Source organism: Bos grunniens, chromosome 11, assembly GCF_055505025.1.
Source record: "Bos grunniens cultivar Pamir isolate PY7600 chromosome 11, Bosgru_T2T1.0, whole genome shotgun sequence".
NCBI lineage: Eukaryota > Metazoa > Chordata > Mammalia > Artiodactyla > Bovidae > Bos > Bos grunniens.
Genome location: NC_141175.1, coordinates 100,892,321 through 100,912,521, shown reverse-complemented (window position 1 = coordinate 100,912,521; position 20,201 = coordinate 100,892,321). Strand labels below are relative to the sequence as shown.

The following is a 20,201-nucleotide window of genomic DNA, read 5'->3' as shown; positions in this document are numbered from 1 at the left end:
TTCCAGGCAAGGATACTGGAGAGGGTGGCCATTCCTTTCTCCAGAGCCTACCTAGAGATGTCCTATCTCTCTTAAAACTCAGGACTGAGTTTTAAGGTATTGATGATGCAGATGAAAGAAGAGGTGATGCTGTTTAACTGTAGGCTTTACTTATCCCCGTGGGTTTGTCTGCCGGGTCTCGGGGCGGGAGGAGCCCGGCGGATGTAGATGTGGACGTGGACTGGCTCGCGCCCCTGAAAGCCCCTCACCTGCTTCCTCCCGCAGCTCCATCGTCAACGTGCCAGGGGAGTCGACGCTGCGCCGGGACTTCCTGCGGCTCCAGCAGGAGAACAAGGAGCGCTCTGAGGCCCTGAGGAGGCAGCAGCTCCTGCAGGAGCAGCAGCTCCGCGAGCAGGAGGAGTATAAACGGCAGCTGCTGGCGGAAAGGCAGAAGCGGATCGAGCAGCAGAAGGAGCAGAGGCGGCGGCTGGAAGAGGTAGAAGAGGACAGTGTTCCAGCCGGGTCCCGCTGTCTAGTCCCAGGGGCATCCCGGCGTTCTGAGGGCCGTTCTCCATGGTCCTCACCCCGGCTTGGCCACTCCGGGCGCGCTGATTCCCTCCGGCAGGACTGTACACGCCCAGAGGCCCCAGGAATGTTTTTCTCCCTTGTATGGATTTTAGGGACCTGCCCCGCCCCGTTACTCATCCTCTCTGTGCAGGTCGTGGGTGGCATCACCCTGGGTCAGCGGAGGCCGTGTCCACTGCGGTCAGAGTCGCCTGGCTCAGCCTTGACCTCGTTTCACTTTCACTCTGGGCCCCGGGGTCCAAGTTGGTGTGTCATAAATATTTCCCTAGAACTTTTAGACCTTTCCACCGGGAAAACATTTGTTTTCTACAAATGCCTTCACTTGACATACATTTAAGGGGGAAGGATAAAGAAAAGAACAAATGCTGTTTTGTCATCTGACGGTTGTGTGGGGTTAGTCCTTGTGGGGGACACTTTTTGTACCACCGGCTCCTTTAACTCACTGAGACTGTCAGCACTGGTAATGTGATTACTAGGCCTTCTTCCTTTGTACTTCTCAGAGACACTGTTCCCTATATTTCACTTGAGGCTCAAAAGACCCTTTTTCTTTTTTAATCTAATTTTAATTTAATTTTTAATTTGTTTCCCTGACTGCCATTTACTGTATGCTTCACAGCTTCGGATTTCTCACTTACAGTAGTTTATTTCCATTTACTTGATCTTATTGTTTCACCTTTATCCTTGATACCAGAAAAAGAACCCCAAAGGACAGTCAGCCAGTTGATACTGTACAGTGGAGTTTAATAACAGTACATGGTGGGTTTTTTTTTCCCCCAAAGTTTTTTTTTTTTTTGGTGTGGATCATTTAAAAAATTTTTTTTATTGAATTTGTTATGGTATTGCTTCTGTTACATTCTCTTTTTTTTGGCCAAGAGGCATGTGGGATCTTTGTACCCTGACTGAAGATCGAACTTAAACCCCTGCATTGGAAGGCAAAGTCTTAACCACTGGATCGCCAGGGAAGTCCCACCACACATGCCTTTTCCCAGGTTACTTAAGGGGGTGCATTTGGTGGAGAAAATCTCTGCTTTGTTCTGTGTGTTATCTGGTAGCTCAGTAGTGAAGAATCCACCTGCCAGTGCAGGAGACGTAAGAGACGTGGCTTTGGTCCCCTGGATTGGGAAGATCCCCTGGAGGAGGAGATGGCAGTCCGCTCCAGTATTCTTGCCTGGGAAATCCCATGGACAGAGGAGCCTGGCGGGCTACAGTCCACGGGGTCGCAAACGAGTTGGACGTGACTCAGCGACCGAGCCTGCATGCACACGGCTTCTGTTAAAGTCACTAAGCCAGTGGAGTATCTGTGAATGGACCCCACTATTATCAGCACCGACCTAGTTAGAAAAGTTAGACTTTTGAGATGAAAGCATTGCTCTTAAGTGTCGATCTGGAAAGAGAACTTCAGCATAATTAAAGCATAGTTGGAAAAGTACATATTTACTCAGGCATGCTTGGAAAAATTTAAGAAGGAAATGTCTTCATAATTTGAGAGCTTTGGAAATCACTTTGCATGCAGGTTTTCAATTTGTTAGATTTTGTTTTTAAAGGAAGAGTGATTTAAGAAAATAAGAGTGACATCAGTTTGAAAATACTTCAAAGGGTTTTCATTATGTTTATCATCCTTAATGGAGTAACCTGAGCAGGCATGCTTCTTAGACTCTCTTGGTTTTGTTGTTTGAAATCACAGGCATAAGGTTAATCCAGTGTGGACTGATGTTGCTGAGGTGGTGTCTGATGGTGTGTATGTTTAATTTTGGCCATTTTCTTTTAAAGTTCTATTGTAAGAGTCTAGCTTTTCACCTTAGTGATCTCTTAAGGTATTTGTTTACTAAGGGCCTTCTTTAACCTTTGATTACCCCCCCACCCCCGCACACACGCCTCCCAATTAAGGGCCTGTTCTGACTGTAGTGGTTTGTACGGTTGGAGTTTAAATGTTGGCTCTCTATCCAGTTTACAGCTTCAAGTACTAGCACATGATGTGGAAGAGGAATTGGTGACTGCACTGTTCTTTGCCGCGGCCATCAGCCTCCCGGCCAGGACTTGTTTAGTGAGTTAGTCAGGGAAATGTACCACGTGCCACATTATCCTGTGGATTTCTAAGAAGTGTGTGGCTTATCTTACCTATAAGACTTGGATGAGAGGGGCTGTGTCTGATTCATTTTGTGTTCCCACGATGCTTCGTGAGTATTTCTCAAATGGAGGAGTCAGCATTGGTAGTTCGGGTGTAAGTGTTCTGGAAACTCGCACCTGTTCTTCATTGAACTTTCGGGCTTGAGATCTCTTGAGTTGAGTTCCAGAGCCACCTTTGTTGTTGTTTAGATGCTTAGCTGTGTGCAGCTCTTTGCAACCCCATGGACTGTAGCCCACCAGGCTCCTCTATCCATAGAATTCTCCAGGCAAGAGGACTAGAGCCGGTTGCTATTTCCTTCTGCAGGGGATCTTCCCAACCCAGGGATCCAACCTGCAACTCCTGCATTGGCAGGCAGATTCCTTATTGTTGAGCCACCAGGGAAGCCCTCTAGCCACCTTAAAGGACCTGGCAGAACATCCTTAGCCGCGAAGGATGTGTTACTTTTTCTCTGAAACTTTCCCTTGTCTTCTCTGGAGACAGGAATTTGAACCCTGAGGCTGGTGTGAGGTAGACCCTTGACCTTGTCTGGACTCAGAGGCTGTGTGGTGGGCAGGGTGTGCAAGTGCCCAGCCCTGCTGCTGCTGCAGCCTGTCTGACTGACTTGGAGGGGAATTGTTACATATCCACAAGCCTTCCTCTGTTGTGGTTCTTGAGCTATGCTAGAGACTTTCCGTCACTAAGTTGCATCTGGCTCTTGGGGACCCCATAGACTGCAGCACTGCCAGTGCTGGAGAGTGATTAAATTAGCTTTAGTGAAATAAAAGGGAAAGCTCAGTTCCTCCCAATTTAGGTGCTGGGTAGCAGCCTGGGGCCAGTGGCCGCTGTGCTGAGATAGGGTACCTCCCCATCCCAGGGGCGCTGCAGGCCAGCGTTCTGCACGTTTGTAGGAGGAGTTGATTTGTACTCCACGTGCTGGCCCTGCTTTACTGACAGATGCATGTCTGGGGCCGGATGAGAAGTGGCCAGATGTGTACCAAGGGTCACACTGGTACTCAGAGGTTGGCCGAATGGTCTGTGTTAGGAAAGGCTGTGAGAGCAAGTCTGCTGCCTCAGTAGCATCTGTAATAGCAGGTAGGGTGCTGTCTGGTTAACGGTGGGAGTCAAATGTGGTCCTCGACCTGGAGCCTGCCACCCTGTCAGCATTGGACATGTGACTTATGTTTTCTGGACCTGTTTCCTCTGTGGAGTAGGAGTGAAGGGCTTCCTGGGTTTGTCCTGAGAATTGTAGTAGGTAAGGGGACATGGAAGGAAGATTGTCAGATACTCAGCACCGTGCAGAACAGAGTGAGCTTGAGCTACGGTGGCTTTTATATTCACGATAATAATCATGACATCTCTTAATTTTGTTGATGTCACTTCCTCTTTCTCCAATGTATGCTTCTTTTTTCCCTCTTTTAAGTATTTCTCTCCTTTTTTTTTTTTTTTTTGCCCTATTTCTGTTCTCCTGTATTCATTTCTCTACTTTTCCTTCTGACTTAAGAGCCTTGGGTAACCCTGTCAGTGATACTCGGGTACAGAATTCGTCATTCCCGCGTGGCTGTGGTTCAGTGAAGAACAAGGAATAACTGATATCAAAATGAAACCCAGCTCTAACCTGTGGTTATGAGGATGCTGGTGTGTGTGGGCACGGGACGGCGTGGAAATAGTTGGCTGGTGGAGGCGGGGTGCCCTAGCTCCCACTCTTGCATCTCGCTGTAAGCGGACAGCACGCCGTCCTGGGCACCGTGGCCGGGCAGTCTGCTGACGATGCGAGTCCCCCAGCTCCCGCTCTCGCATCTCCCTGTAAGCAGACAGCACGCTGTCCTGGGCACCATGACCGGGCAGTCTGCTGACGACGCGCCATCTTGACTTTTGCAGCAACAGAGGAGAGAGCGGGAAGCCAGAAGGCAGCAGGAACGTGAGCAGCGGAGGCGGGAACAGGAGGAGAAGAGGCGGCTGGAGGAGCTGGAGAGACGACGGAAGGAGGAGGAGGAGCGGAGGCGGGCGGAGGAGGAGAAGAGGAGAGTGGAGAGGGAGCAGGTCAGTCCTCAGGGGTGTTCTGGCCGGGACTTCGGGACTTGTCGCTTGGCAGAGTTGGGGGGTTGGGGGCAGAAAGCATGCATAATGCACACGCGTACATGCACACACGCACACATGCACACACACAGAAGTTTAGGACTTTAGAGGTTTGAGAATGCACAAACAGTTGGAACCATTCACTTTAGTAAATTGAATCTCTTGTCTTTACCAACAGGTACATAAATCATTGCACTTTAGACACATCCCTCAAAACCAGCAGGGTGGTCTCCACTAGTATGATGACTGAAAGATTGCTAAATGTGTCCTCTCAGGTTTGGCTTAAATGCTTTGAACCTCAAATATCTGGATAATAAAAAGTGAAATTCAAAACCAACCATGAGACATTTCCTATGAGAAATGTTTGAAGGATCCAATGACTAACTGATTATTTTACGATATATTTGCACTTATTAATAATTCAGTGTGTACATATGTAACATTAGAACATTAGCCAAACAAATGCCATCGTGTTTTAGTGATATTTATAGCATGTTAATGTCCGATTCAGTTGTCTTTGGGAATCTGATTCCTGAACCACCTCTGCCAACAGAAACTCTGCGTTCTGTTGCCTGTGTCGTCTGTGTGAATCCTGTCATTGCCTCCCTGGCTTGCGTGCCATTGAGTCCATCAGTCTTTGTTACAAGCTTTGAATAAAGGAAAAAGGATATGAATGGGGACCAATTTAAATGATACCTGAAATTCATGCTTAAAATGCTTATAAACAATGGTATTATCATCCAAATTTGATTATTCAGCTACTATCCTTGAGACTCATCCTTTGTCTTGGGTTTTCCTAGTGTTGGATCTACGTAACATTTTTTTGTTGCTGTTGGAATTCAAGTTATTTTATCTCTTTCTTTACTGACTTTGTTGGCCAGCTGACTGTGGTGTGTTTAGGTTTCCTATTCTGACTTCTACTTGGGGACTACAAAGAAGAGAAAATAGACGCTTGAAAAAATTAAGTCACCGAGGGATAATTGTTGAAACTTGATTGGGAGAGGAGGGTGTGACTCCAGTACTAACCTTCATTGTTCTAATAGAGTCACTGACTTTCATGTATAGCACATGTTCATCACCTCCTCTTTTATAAAAATAGCATGAAAGGTCAGTTTTCTTCCAAAATATTCCCCGTGTCAGCTTGCTGTAGAAACGCATCAATTCTGTGTGAACGTCGGTGTTTGTACACATGTGTCCTTGTCCAATTGTCCCTGTGACGTGAAGGCAAAAAAACAGCGATGTCCTGACTGGAGCTTGAGGCTGTGATTCAGTTCTGTTTGGTTTGAAGAAGTGGGGAGCCGGGAGTCAGGGTCCTCTCAGTCATTAGGGGCGGGGGGTGCAGTGGTGGGCACACGCCCCAGGGCAGGTCTTGGCCATCCTGAGGGTGTGGTGCAGGGGAGCTTCCGTGTCCAGGACTGGAGCCTGGATTAGAATCCAGGGGCCTTTGCCCACTGGCCTGTGGATACACTTTACCCAGATTGAGTTTTGGTTTGTAAAGAAAAACTTTCTGAGGAAATTTATGCCATGATTTCTGCTCTCTAGTGTTCTCTCCACCTGTTCAGCCCAGCTATATGGCTGCTTTTAAGGTATACAATCCGTGGTAGACACTGTAAAGAAATAATCTGAATAATCTGAATTTCAAAATAAAATCTCTCCTCCCAGACCCCTCAGTCTACTCCTTTATTAGAGTAGTGAGCTTTTCCCCTGTTGAAAGGGAGCATTTTATTTGTAAAATCTTTGTGCTTTTTGAAGTAATTTCATGTCTGTTTCATATATGAACCTCATAAAAAGTCCTGAGAGTTGGGAGAGAATATTCTTGGTGCTCATTTCCCTAAAGAGAAGACTGAGAAAGTGGGTGGTTGAGGCCTTGTTGGAAACTCGTCTGATTGTTGGTAGGTCAAGGTCTCCTGATTTCCCATCCCTTCAAGTACGCAGCCAGCTCCACAGTTGGGATTTTCCTCTTTACATCATATATTTTGGATGTGTTTACCTGGTTATTTTTGTTTGTGTTGTTATAGAGGTTTATCATTCTCTTCCCATTGAAAAGAAGTCACCCCTTCCCATAGACACACACAGACACACACAAGTCAGCTTACCACATAGACACACACGTACACAAGTCAGCTTACCCCATAGGCACACACACACACACACACACACACACACACACACACACGTCAGCTTACCCCATAGACACACACACCCATCACTGTTCACCTGGGAGAAGCCTCCTGTGTCTGGTGTTCCCATGCCAGGACTTTCAGAATGTACTCGTTGTCTTTGTGTGTTAGAGAAAAGAACAAAGCATGGTCGTTTAATATTAAACAGTTTTTGGTTTGGGGTTTTAAAAATTAGCAATTCATGCTTGTTATAAATAATAATTATCAGACATATATTAACATGAACACTCTGGTCTCCTCATTAGACTCTCGGGTGCTCAGGGCTTACCTTCTGAAGAGGAACAGCCTGGGCCTTTCAGAGCTTCTGTTTATGTACAGCAGCCGCGTGCAAACAGAAAAACTCAGCCATGCCTTTGTGGTTGTCATTGGCGTGCATGTCATTATTTATGAGACTCTCTAGGTCTCGGAGGCCAATTCAAAGTTCCTGGGGGGGATAGCCTTAGCAGTGGGCTTTTTCAGCCATTTGTGACTAAATGAGTCACCCCCAGACGGTGGGGGCAGACAGCTGTGGGCCCCGCACGCAGGGAGTCTTGACGCTTCCCTCGGGGATCCGCTGATTGTGGGTGCTCTCTGTGTGACAGGAGTATATCCGACGGCAGCTGGAAGAGGAACAGCGTCACCTGGAACTGCTTCAGCAGCAGCTGCTCCAGGAGCAGGCCATGCTACTGGTAACGCCCCGCGCGGCCCCACCCCGCAGCTAGGGCATCCCGAGCTGGGCAGGGCCCTGCCGACCCTCTGGGCCCCTGTGGCCAGTGCCACAGGGCTGGCCAGCTCTCACTGACACGTCCTCTGGGCTCCCACTGCTGTTGGGCACACCTAGAGGCAGCTTTTCATCCCTTCTTTCCCGTTGCTGAGTTCCCTGTTCTCATTCAGTAGATAGACAAGGTTTTGCACAGCACACCTGGCATTTGGTGAACAAGCTAGGATGCTGAGAGTGGAAGGTTCAAGGCTCATGCCTTAGGGACTTTTACCTAGACTCTTGCAAGTGTCTTTTGAAGCCACCGAAGCCAGCATCTCCGGGGGAGGGGTTTCTCTCTACCTGTCCAGTGACCTTATGCGTAGTGGCACGCGGTCAGATTTTCCTGCAGGTAATCCGCCATTCTGCATCCTGGCTGATTTGCTTTGTCATGAAGCCAGAGTCAGCGCACGCTGTCCTGGGGAGAAGTGGAACCAGGGTGAGGCAGCCGCCCCAGGGCCCTGGACTGAGTGTCCCCTCTCCCCCCAAGGAGTGTCGCTGGCGGGAGCTGGAGGAGCACCGGCAGGCAGAGCGGCTCCAGAGGCAGCTGCAGCAAGAACAAGCCTATCTCCTGTCTCTACAGCACGACCCCCGGAGGCCGCCCCCGCCGCCAGACAGGAGCAAGGCTGGCCTGCACGAGCCCAAGGCCCCGCACGAGCCCGCTGACCGGGCCCGCGAGGTACGGTGGGTGCCCCTCGTCCTGTGCCCTCCCCAGGGGGTGGTGGGCGGTCAGGGGCTGGGAGGGGCCCCTTCTCTGCTTGGTGTTGTCTCGAGAGGACCCAAGCGCCTCTTTGACGGTTCCCAGACCTAGACGGGAAGACAGGAGGTTGTGTGGTAGCATCCTTCTGTCCCTGTACACGGGGGGATGGTGGCCTGCTCAGCTGTTTTCCCAGAGCTGCTGAGTGAATGAAGCGTCCCTGGGCCTGACTCACTGGATTTTCGGTGATAAGGGTTTATTTTCTGAATTGGGGCATGTGGGCTCCCAGGGCCTCTGGCAGGGATGTGACAAAGCAAGACGGTTGCTAGGATATGGGCAGGATGGACTGGGCGGCCCGTAGGGTATGGATGCTGGCCCGTGGGGGGCATCCTCCAACCAGGCCCTCATGTAGCACCTTCTAGGAGCAGATGTCCTGCTTGTTCGGCAATGCCTTGATTTTTGCTGGAATGAAACATGCTAGATTCCTGGTGATATTCAGTGGGTTTAGTTGGTTGCAAGAGATTAATTTCCTTTCTTGGCTTATCTTCACATGCACTCCTAGCGTCCAGCTGGTGGGGGGAGGTCTTAAAGGCTGCCTCTCTCAATTTTGATCTTTGTGAAGATTTCTTGAGTCCGCCTCAGATCGCTGTCCTGTGCTGTCTGCCTCTGTCTCTTTTCTTGTGGTTGGAGAAAATAGAAGGCTTCTCCTTAGGGCCTTTCCACTTTCAGGCTGTCTCCAGCGTCTCTGCTTTTTTTTTTTTTTTCTTTCTCCTACTAACCCTGAGTTCTGTCTCCTGATTCTCTGACGCAGGTGGAAGATAGATTTAGGAAAACTAACCACAGCTCCCCCGAAGCCCAGTCTAAGCAGACGGGCCGAGTATTGGAACCTCCAGTGCCTTCCAGATCAGAGTCTTTTTCGAGTGGCAACTCCGAGTCTGTGCACCCTGCCCTGCAGAGACCCGCCGAGCCACAGGTAGAGTGGCCCGTGGGCTGTGTGGGTCAAGGAGACGCTCACAGAGGCTCGGCGAGCTACCGGCCTGCTCAAACGGCTCAGTTTGGTTTGTTTAGAAAGAGAAGACGTTAGCAGAGTGAGTTAAGACTAAGGAGAACCTGGCCTCAGCGGGTAGGGAAAGCCAAGGTTCTCTTTGTTGTTCTCACTAAGAACATCTAGATTCGGTGATTTCTTCTTCCTGCCTAACTTTTCGTCCTCACTGACTCAGATGTTTGTAAAGCAGTGCCTCCTTACCGAATGCAAAGACTTTTCTGTTTAGGTTATAGAAAGATACCGTTCTAAGTATGCAAAGGGAGACCTTGTCTCAACCTGGGGAGTTCCGTGAGTGGGAGGCCCTGAGATTCTTTTATTTTTAAAAATTTTTGTATAAACATACGTATTTTTGGAGCGGGAAAAGGGAAGGAGACTTTTATCAGACTCTGAAAAGGTTCAACATCCAAAAAAAGTTTACGACCCAAGTGGGTTGGGTGTGGGTTTCCCTGATGTAGGTCAGGGTAGAGGCCACTGGGTCGTCCCTGGCATTCGGCCCTGCCCAGCTTTGGGTGGAGGGGACCTCCATGCTCTCTGGAGGATAAAGCAGACAGCAGAGACGACCCGGGTCGGAGATCTCAGAGATCCTTAAGACGCTGGTCCCCACTCTCCCTGAAGATAGCTGGCCTTCAGGCATTTCGCTCCCTGCAGCCGTGCAGTCCAGAGTACTGGACACTTGAGTCCTTGAGGCTGCGTTTACCTGTCAGCTGCTGTTGGCCTGGGTTGGGGGACGGTGGAGGTAGCAGTGCTGTTCAGACAAACCCAAATGAGGACTGGAGCGTACTTTGCCATAAATACACTTGATTTGGAACAGTTTTACAGGGAAAAGAAGACCTGGGGTGAAGCTCAGTGGGGTCAGTGTTGGGAGGCTGGTGTTTATGAGACAAGCAGTGTCCTGATTCACAGAAACACTGACCCAGAAGCCAGCGGGCAGCTCCAGAAAGTGAGGAGTGGAAACAGAGAGGGTTTTAGAGGAGAGCAGGATGGATGACGGGGGGAGGAGGACGGGGAGAACAGGTTTGCTGAAGGTTAAACGTCCCCTAAATGCAGACTCTTTATGTGGCCACTACCAGTGCAGAGAAAAGGAGCTCCTGCATTGTGCAGACTACTTCTTATACTGATGACTAATTAACAAAGTGCCTAGAAATAGGCTCTATTTTCCCTTTTCTGTCTAAAGTGACTTTTAGCCAAAACCTGCACTTACGAAAACATGATTTGGGAGAAACCTTTTTTCACGTAGGACTTCATTTTAAAACCTATATTTTATTACACTTACAGATGATGCTTTTAGTTACATGCTTTCCCCCTGAAAATCTTAAATATTTTGGAAGTCTGGGATTATACCAATAACAGAACTTACATGACTCTCACCTAGAAATCATGAACTTGGAACTATTTCTGGATCTTACACCTGGCAACGTTGAATCAATCCTGATTGAATATTTCCAGCTCTCATCAAATATGATGATGTAATAGCTAGAATTATACAAATTTTAATACTGGACCATTATTTTAAAACAAAAAGTGTAGTCTTAAGAAAATACAGATTGTTTCAGAGATGGCTTTTCCAGTTTAAAAGTGACCAGATGGTTTCAGTTGCCAAGGCACTGTCTTATTTCTTCCAGTGTCAAGTAGACTGAATACCCCCTCAGCAGTCCATTTAGGGAATTCCACTGCTGACTATTTCTAAAGAAATTGAAGTCCTTTTCTTTTTCTGACTAGTAGAAACACATGTAAAGTTCTCAGGGGATTGGAGTGTTTTAAGTTGTGGGACAAAAAAGAAGGGAAATGGTTGGTGTATTTGACAATCTGGCTGTTTTTAAGTTAAACTCGTACAATCTATCAAAACACGCAGGGTTGGTCTTTGCACAGTAAGCATGTGACTCTGTTGTTACTTGCCCTGCCAGGCCATGGGAGGATGGGCAGACAGCTGTGCACGCGTGGCGATGTCCATCCTGTGGTCTCCCCACTCTCTGCCTGTCCAGCTGCTTTGACGCAGAAATGCATGCTGCACGTTGTCCATCAGACAAGAACGCTGTTTCTTTTTTTTAATCTTCACATTTACCACTCTCTGTAACGTTTGTCTGGGTACTAAGAGTTTTCCTTATAAATGTACATTTGTTCTTTTCTGCATATTATGCTGCCCAGACCACCTTGTGCGCCACCCCCATCAAAGCATAGCTGTTGTCCGCTTGGCTGACCTAGTCCTAAGTCACCCCGTTTGGGTCCCCCACCGCCCTGGTGCTCTCTCTGGATTTGATATTTACCAGAAAAGCGTTTTCTGCAGAACGCATTGAATGTGTTGTGTTTTGTTTTCTCGGAAGGTACAGTGGTCCCACCTGGCATCTCTCAAGAACAATGTTTCCCCTGTCTCGAGATCCCATTCCTTCAGTGACCCTTCTCCTCCCAAATTTGCACACCACCATCTTCGCTCTCAGGACCCCTGCCCACCTTCCCGCAGTGAGGTGCTCAGTCAGAGTTCTGACTCTAAGGCGGAGGTGCCCGACCCAGCCCAGAAGGCTTGGTCTAGATCAGACAGTGACGAGGTGCCTCCAAGGGTAAGGAGCAGAAAGACAGACGTGTGCTGCTTTTTCCTTTTCCTTATTTCCTTATTTATTTTTTAATTAACTGATTTCAGTGAAGGGTGTGGTGACGTCACCAGAATTAATGGGTGATGAAATGGCAGAGGAACTTCTCACAGTGGGGAGAAAATTCCGTAGTGAGGCAGCCACATTCAGCCCTCAGCCAGTTAGCTCTTCATTGGTGTCTCTCACTCTGTACTGAAACACAAGATGCCAAAATAATTGAATAAGAGTACATCTACAGAGAGTATGCATCTAGAACAGACAGGATCAAAATATATTTTACCAGCTGTCTTATCAAGTTTATACAGAAGCTATAAATGACTCCGCACTGCTAAGTAATACCAAAACTTTCAGAAAAGATCTCATAAGGGAAAAAACGAACATAAATGTTTCCCAAAACAGACTTTTTTTTTTAAATTGAGGGATTTTGGGGTTTGTTTGGGTCCCCCCCCCGCCAATTTTAACGTTTCTGAAATTTTGGGTTTGGTCATTAATGTTGAAATTCAACAAAAAGTCACATTTTAATTTTTTTTCCCCCTCCACTCGGAACTTGCTTCCTCTGAATATTTTCTTGCTTCCGACACCCTTTGTTTCTCGCCCATCCATTTGTAAGCCATTGTTTGGTTTCTTTGAGCTTATTTCCCTGATTCTCACATTATCGCAGCAAAATGCTTTTGTATGTCCCCTGCCACCACGCTTCACGCCAGCACCATTCAGACGTGACGGGGCTTAGAAAGGCGGGCCTGGCGCCTCTGCCCACGTTTCCTCTTTCTGTCGCGTCACTGGAGGGCAGAGAGGCTCGGCGGGCGGGGGTAGGAGTGTGACAGAGGGTGGCGAGCTAGGACAACCTTAGAGGGGTTTGGTAGGAAAGCCTCTGTTCTTCTCATGTTTTCAGTAGTTTAATCGCTGTATTTGGTACCCAAAGGTCCCTGTGAGAACAACATCACGGTCCCCTGTCCTGTCCCGCCGGGATTCCCCACTGCAGGGCAGTGGGCAGCAGAGTAACCAGGCTGGTCAGAGAAACTCTACCAGGTGAGTGACGAGCGAAGCTCAGGACAGGCCTGCCGCCCCGTGTCCTGTGGTCTTTTTTTAATCGGAGGATGATTGCGTTACAATGTTGTGTTGGTTTCTGCCGTACAAAAATGTGAATCAGCTTTAAGTATACAGATATCCCCTCTCTCTTGAGCCTTGCATAGCGTTTTTTGTGCTCTTAAACACGGAAGTTCTGGGGCAAAGAGGGGATCCTTTTATAAAGAAAATGCCATAAAATCCATTCATGTGAGTAATGTCAAATTCATCTGTAATGTCAAATTGATGCAGGAAAGAGATGAAATCTGACCATGTATTGTGGCAGTTTTAAGATGAAAAATCCCTGCCTCTGGGAGTTTTAAGTGGGAAGGGTAGGTTTCTAAGGGCACTGTGACCTGAGAAGGTTTGTTATCCAAAGGGTGTTGGGGGGCCCTGGGAGTGGCATATAAATTACACACGGGCCACGAGAGAAAGACAGAGGTTGACTTTGAGTTGGGGGTAAGCTTGTGGATTAACCACAAAATGTTTTCAAGTTCTAGAGCTGTTGTATAGAGTAGCTGTTAGCCACATGGGTGTTGGTAGCAATTTAGTCACTAAGTCTGTCCAACTCGTTGCGACCCCATGGACTGTAGCCCACCAGGCTCCTCTGTCCATGGGATTTTCCCAGGCAAGAATACTGGAGTGGGTTGCTTTTGCCACATGAGGCTGCTTAAATTTGAAGTTTATTAAGATTACATAAAATTAAAACTTTAATTTCCTGAGCTGCACTGGTCACATTTGAAGGGCTCCATAACCTCATGTAGTCGGTGGCAACCATGTTCTCCAGCTCAGCAACTCACAAGAGGTCGTGTGAAGGGTTTGTACCCTGATCATCACTGAGCCTCCAGACTTGGTGTCACGGGATAACCTGAGGCAGTGGAATGGGTGACAACCCAGGAGCTTCATGGAGAACTTTCTCAACTGTCAGCAGTCAGGGTGGGCTGCAGGGTCCTCCTGGGCCCGAGTCCACGTGTTAATTCTTTAACCTAGAAAGCCGGTGCTGTGGTGTGTCCACGGCAGGGGTATGCCACAGCCCATGGGCTGTCACGCTTCCAGCCCCGATCACCGGAAGAGGACTCAGTTCTTGACAGCAGCAGGTACTGGAAACAGTATGATTTTGTGTGTAATCACATGGGTGGAATTTTTCATAATAAGAAACTGAGTTTGTAGCTGAGACAAAATAGTGACACTTGTAGACGGAACAGTAGCATTTCCTCTTCACACCCAAAGAAGATTTGGGGTCCGCCAATGGTTGCAGAGACCCCCCGGAGGAGATGATGGCACCCACTCCAGTGTTTTTGCCTGGGGATCTCGTGGGCAGAGGAGCGTGGCAGGCTGCAATCCAGGGTGTCGCAAAAAGAGTCAGACGTGACTTAACAACTGAACAACAACGGCAGAACATCTTTCACATTTTCGGTGTGTTCAGCTATCTGAGGTAAAACCAGTGGACAACACTGCTGTCGCTTCTGGTGACTTTCATGTTACATCTGTTTGTGGGCTAATGTTCTCATTACTGCTGCATCTCAGTGATGACACGGTGCTCGTGTTTACCGTCTGACACTCTGTCTTGGGACAAAGCCTGAGTGGTTCTCTTGTCTTCTTCTCCAACAGTAGCATCGAGCCGAGGCTGCTCTGGGAGAGAGTGGAGAAGCTGGCACCCAGGCCGGGCAGTGGCAGCTCCTCGGGGTCCAGCAACTCGGGGTCCCAGCCCGGCTCCCACCCAGGGTCTCAGAGTGGCTCCGGGGAGCGCTTCAGAGTGAGATGTAGGCTGCCTTTCCTTTCTTCTCCCTCTCCATGCTCACACACGGGGTGACCCTTGAACACCCAGGGTTTAGGGACACCCCCCTCCCCACCTCCACCCAGCAGTTGAAAATCCTCTTGCATAGTCAGCCCTCCATCCCTGGTTCCTTTGCCTCTAGTTACACCCCACGGATCCAGCCATCTGGGGGTCCTGCAGTACTGAATTACTGACTTGCTGAAAAAACTCCACGCGTGAGTGGACCTTGAGAATTCCACCCCATGTCGATTCAGAGTTGACTGTGTTTTGGAAATCCTTTTCAGTCATGGAAAAGACCTGGAGGTTTTCACAGCTGCATATTACCATACAATGTTTTGGTGTAGGTTTGCTAGAGACACAAATAGTCATCATAATTTTAACAGTAAGAGTTAAGTTTTGAGAGTTCACACTTGCTGAACATCTTCCCACTTAATCCTTATAGCAGCCCCCAGGAGATGGATATATATTGTGTCTTCATTGTATACGTTCAAATAACTGTACTTCAGTTCCCTGACTCGTCCAAGGTGTTTAGCTAAACGTCCAAACTGAGCTTTGAACCCACTCTTCTCAGCATAAATTCCATCAATGTTGTCATTGATATTGGTTATCCTCACCTACTCTTAATAGTAGGTTAGCGGAAATTCCCTCTACTGTATCATTGATGTAATGTAACAAGTTGTGAACACGTATTAGTGCAGTATGACAGTCAGGGGTTCTCAGGAAGGGTCAGAAACCTGGGGTTCGGACCTGTGTGTGGAGGGAGCCCTTGCCGTGAGCATGGCTGACAAGCGGGCAGGACCACCAGGAGGTGATCATGGCCCGGTGGGCTGGGCGGCCTTGTGGGCCACGCTCGGATGTTCATGTGTCTCTGTCTTTCTCATCTCTGAACCTCACAGCATCATCCAAATCTGAAGGCTCGCCATCTCAGCGCCTTGAAAACGCAGCAAAAAAGCCTGAAGATAAAAAGGAAGTGTTTAGACCTCTCAAGCCTGCTGTAAGAATTGCACAAAATCCATTTTACTCATTTCAAGCTCGAGCGAGAGCTTTCTTTGAAAGCTGTGTCATTGCGAAGGCTGCAGGCCTCCTTGTGGGGCCTTGCAGATTTGAGGGGTTATAAGGAAAGCTGTAAACCTCAGACACAGTGTGCTCTGCACCCCGCTGCCCGCCCAGTCGTTTAAAACGATACAAAAGAAAAGCCTTCTCTCTCTTTGCTTGGCATCGACCTTTACATGTTCTTGGTGAGTGGGCATCTAAAACACTGGCTTTAAGAAGAGATGTTTTCCCTCGCCTTCTTAAGCTCCCCGGGGTTTACATCCTGCCCCTGGCCCGTGGGGCAGCGGTGTGGCTGTTCTGTCTCTCTTGTCCTCGATGCGGCAGCTGCCCTGTCACTGGGCACACTGGGGGTCTGAGACTTCCAGGGTTTTGCCTTTTGCTTGCACTGATTTCTGTGCCCCCTCCCCTTTCTCTCCTCTCTGCTCCCTGTGCTGTGCATTCCTTCTCACCGATGGCTTCTCTGGCTCAACGGACCCCCGCCGACTGCAGGGTGAAGTGGTAAGCCCCGTCTAAACAGCTCAGCACCCGAGCGCATTCTAACTGCCGTTAAACTCGGCCTGTGTTCCACCTGCATGCCTCTTCCTTCCTCAACTTGCTCTCTTCTCAAACTAAAAAGCCCTAAACTTTTGTTTCATCTTTCTCAACACCCCAAATTCACCTTGTGTGCTTATTATTAAATACAGCTTTAAAAAAAAAAAACTCACTATAACAAAAAACCGCAGCTGTACTCATGAAGTTGCGAGCAGGAGGCCAGGCCAGTCCATGCTTACTTGTCTGAGAGGCTCAGGCGCAAAGGAAAGAAGCAGGTTCTTAACTGGTGAGAAGAGACTCTGCCAGAAGGAAGTGGGGCCACGTACATATTTCGAGCTTCCATATGAAGATGTAGAATAGAGATAACAATCAAGCTCGAAAGTTGTATTTGGATAATTGATAATTGATTAACTCTAAAAAATCTTCACATCGAAGAGTAAAGGGGGCTGATGCGCTTGTGAGTAACGCCAGGCAGCTTTCCCTCCTGCGCGCATGGTCCTGTCGGTGGTAGGGAAGCCTGCCCAGCCACACACGCTAGGTACTTTCTTATCTAACACGTCAGGAACTTTGTTCAGGAATGTGGCAAGTGGTTGACAGTCTGAAGCCAGACGTGAGGCGTACACCGTAATCACGTCACCGCCTTTCACTTTTCTGCAAGTTGGACATTTTTCTAAAGAAAAGTTGGAGTTAAAAACCTCCGAAAATAAATAGTTTAAATCACCCCGCTTTAACTAGAATCTTCCTGCTTTTTGGAACATCTCCTTAAAAGAAGACTTTGCCACAGGGCCAAATATCTTGATAACAAACTACCAAGATCTATCTTGCACACGTTTGTTGATTTAGAATTTTCTGTCTAGCAGAGAGGAAGAAGCAATTGCTGTAGTTATGCCAGAATGCAGCATACATTTTTTTTTGAATGTTTTTATTTTGGTAAGATATATATATATAATGTAGAATTTGAAACAAAAAATAGAATTTGATAGTTAGAAAAATATTCTCAGCTCATCATAAACAGATGATTGTTTTTTATGGCCGTCAGGTTTAAACTGAGTACAGCATCTTGAACATCTAAAGAAATCTTTTCTGTTTCTTCCAGCTTTTTGACTTTTCTTGGTCTTTCCTATCAAAAACATTAAGGGCTCCACTTCACGATACCAGTAGACTCCCTACAAGACAGTTTTGCAAAAGCGAATGGCTGTTTGATGGATGGTTGGGACGAGGCGCTGGCCGCTGTGCTCTGCCCCTCCCGCCTCCCTGACCCTCCTCTGTACCCTGCGCTAGGACCTGACGGCGCTGGCCAAAGAGCTGCGGGCCGTGGAGGACGTGCGGCCGCCGCACAAGGTGACGGACTACTCCTCCTCCAGCGAGGAGTCGGGGACGACGGACGAGGAGGACGACGATGCGGAGCAGGAGGGGGCCGAGGAGCCCACGTCTGGCCCGGAGGACACCAGAGCCGCGTCAGTCCCACTGAGCGTTAGGGAGGATGAGTGTCCCCGTGGGCTTCCCAGGGGGCTCGGTGGTAAAGAACCCGCCTGCCAGTGCAGGAGATCCCTGGGTCGGAAAGATCCTCGGAGAAGGAAATGGCAATCCACTCCAGTATTTTTGCCTGGAGAGTCCCATGGACAGAGAAGCCTGGTGGGCTAGAGTGCATGGGGTTGTACAGAGTCAGACACAGCTGAGCATGCACTCCCGAGTGTCCCCCCCCGGGCCTTCTTTCCAGTTGGGACAAGGTTTCTAACCCTGGCCTCTGATCCTGTGAAATTGAATGTGTCACTGTGGTGGAGCAAGCCTGTCTGTCTCCCCTCCTTTTGGTTGCTGTGTGTGTGCATGTCAGTGCCTCTCTCCAGGGCTCCTGGTGTCTCATTTTCTCTGTTTAATTTGAGGCTGTGACAAAAGGGAAATTTTAGTTCATTTTCCTTGGGGAAACTTTATACCTGTAGCCTTAGGTCCCTGAGAAGGTGAAAAACGTAACCACTGTATCTTTGGCTTGTGGGTCACGGCTCCTCACGTCTGGATTGTGTCTCAACAGATCATCTCTGAACTTGAGCAATGGTGAAACGGAGTCCGTGAAAACCATGGTTGTCCATGACGACGTGGAGAGTGAACCAGCCCTGACCCCGTCCAAAGAGGGCACGCTGATCGTCCGCCAGGTACCCATGTGCTCCGCGCGGTTAGAGGCCGAGTTGCTCCTGTGGTCATTAACCCACTTGCTCATCCACTCACTCATGCTGTTTCTGCATCGTCATCTGTTCTCACATTAACCAGGCCCAGAGGGCAGCGGGGCCGGGGTGTGGGAGGCAGGCGTGTGCCCCACACCCCCGGGGCGGCCGGCAGCGTCCCCCAGTCCTGCCCTCTTTGCATGTTGTGTGGCAGCCCCCCCTCCCAGCCCCATGCGAGCCCCACAGTCTGTGTCTGAAGCAGGGCAGCCGGGAGGTATGCACAGAGCTCTCGGCTCCAAGAGGCCGTGGGCTGAGGCGGGAGCGGCCGGGGCAGGCAGGAGCCACCCGGGAGCCAAGAGCCTCCTGGAGCCAAAGGGGATAGGGGGGCGGTCTCTGCTCTGTGCTCGGGTGTTAGTCTCCTCCTACATGGAATATTTAACGTGTGCCCCCTGAGATGTGCTCCTTCTGCCAAGTTTTACAACTGCCTATTCACTTCGTAGCTTAGAGGGAAGGAAAGTGATGCTCTTCTCGTTTAAGCAGAGCAGGGCTCCTGTCTAGAACTGCAGGCCTCTTCCTGAGTGTGTTTCATGCTCTGGCACCACATTAGGATGGAAGGTGGGACGTGGCCCAGGAAAGATGAGGGTTTAGAGAAGTGATAGTGCGCTTTCTAAGGCTTTAGAGAGAAAGAAAGGAGACAGAGCCAGTAGTTTTGGTAAAGCAGCTCCCGTGGCAGATAAACTAGCGTGGCGTGGGTTCTGCCGTGGCTTCCGCTGGCTCAGCTGAGGCACTTGGCGAGGAGGCGGGAGCAGACCCAGCTGATGCCCTCCAGTCTTGCCTTGATGGCTTGGCAGAGCTTGCGGAGCCACCCAGCACCGCAGCAGGCAGGGTCAGTAGGGTCTTCGGCATTGTCAGCGGTGCTGAGCGAGACCAGTGTGCCTTTTTCTCTGCAGAGTGCAGTTGACCAAAAGCGCGCCAGCCATCATGAGAGCAATGGCTTTGCGGGTCGCATTCACCTCTTGCCAGATCTCTTACAGCAAAGCCATTCCTCCTCCACTTCCTCCACCTCCTCTTCCCCATCCTCCAGCCAGCCGACACCCACCATGTCCCCACAGACACCCCAGGACAAGCTCACTACTAATGAGGTATGTCTCGCACCACAGCTGGCTGCTCTCCCAGGGTTAGACCAGCACCGCTTAGGAGCTAGTTTGCAGAGACCTTCCCACACCCTGCCCTCACCTCCCCTCCCCGCCCGCCTTCTGTCACCTCCCCTTCTCTCCCGCCCCCCACCCCCACCCCCAGTAACATGTTCAGGTCTGTATACAGACCCCTTAACCCTAGAGCGATTGCCCTCCAGACTTGCCAGTTCACTGTTTGCTTTTCCCTAGATAAGTAGTTGCATGGCTTTTCTGATCCAGTTCGTTTTTCAAAAAAGTCTAAATAAAACGATTGTTGTGTTCTCAGATCCTTTATGTATTTGGCATGAAATTCTGGTAGTCTTTTGTGGAATCTGCCCTTTTCATTCTTTTTATCCAGTAAATAAAACAGAGAAACATTTGGTTGAGCAGATTTGGCCTTATGAGGACAAATGTGTCGCTCTGTACAGGAAATTCCCTCAAAAAGGGCTGG

The 20,201-nt window shown here is 49.1% G+C and overlaps 1 protein-coding gene across 50 annotated transcripts in view; it reads left to right on the top strand.

Annotated features, from left to right (window-relative positions):
- MAP4K4 (mitogen-activated protein kinase kinase kinase kinase 4) overlaps window positions 1-20,201 on the top strand; it is a 151,426-nt gene that overhangs the window by 112,121 nt on the left and 19,104 nt on the right. For 3 of the 50 annotated variants that reach the window (XM_086327834.1, XM_086327863.1, XM_086327835.1), the window contains 12 exons: window positions 265-475; window positions 4,550-4,711; window positions 7,509-7,595; window positions 8,154-8,342; window positions 9,172-9,333; window positions 11,727-11,960; window positions 12,913-13,019; window positions 14,667-14,818; window positions 15,729-15,826; window positions 17,698-17,873; window positions 18,446-18,566; window positions 19,526-19,717. In XM_086327834.1, the coding sequence (XP_086183960.1) occupies window positions 265-475; window positions 4,550-4,711; window positions 7,509-7,595; window positions 8,154-8,342; window positions 9,172-9,333; window positions 11,727-11,960; window positions 12,913-13,019; window positions 14,667-14,818; window positions 15,729-15,826; window positions 17,698-17,873; window positions 18,446-18,566; window positions 19,526-19,717 (1,891 nt within the window). The remainder of the gene's footprint in view (window positions 1-264; window positions 476-4,549; window positions 4,712-7,508; window positions 7,596-8,153; window positions 8,343-9,171; window positions 9,334-11,726; window positions 11,961-12,912; window positions 13,020-14,666; window positions 14,819-15,728; window positions 15,827-17,697; window positions 17,874-18,445; window positions 18,567-19,525; window positions 19,718-20,201) is intronic. The other 47 variants (XM_086327838.1, XM_086327870.1, XM_086327839.1 and 44 more) reach the window with 30 other exon arrangements.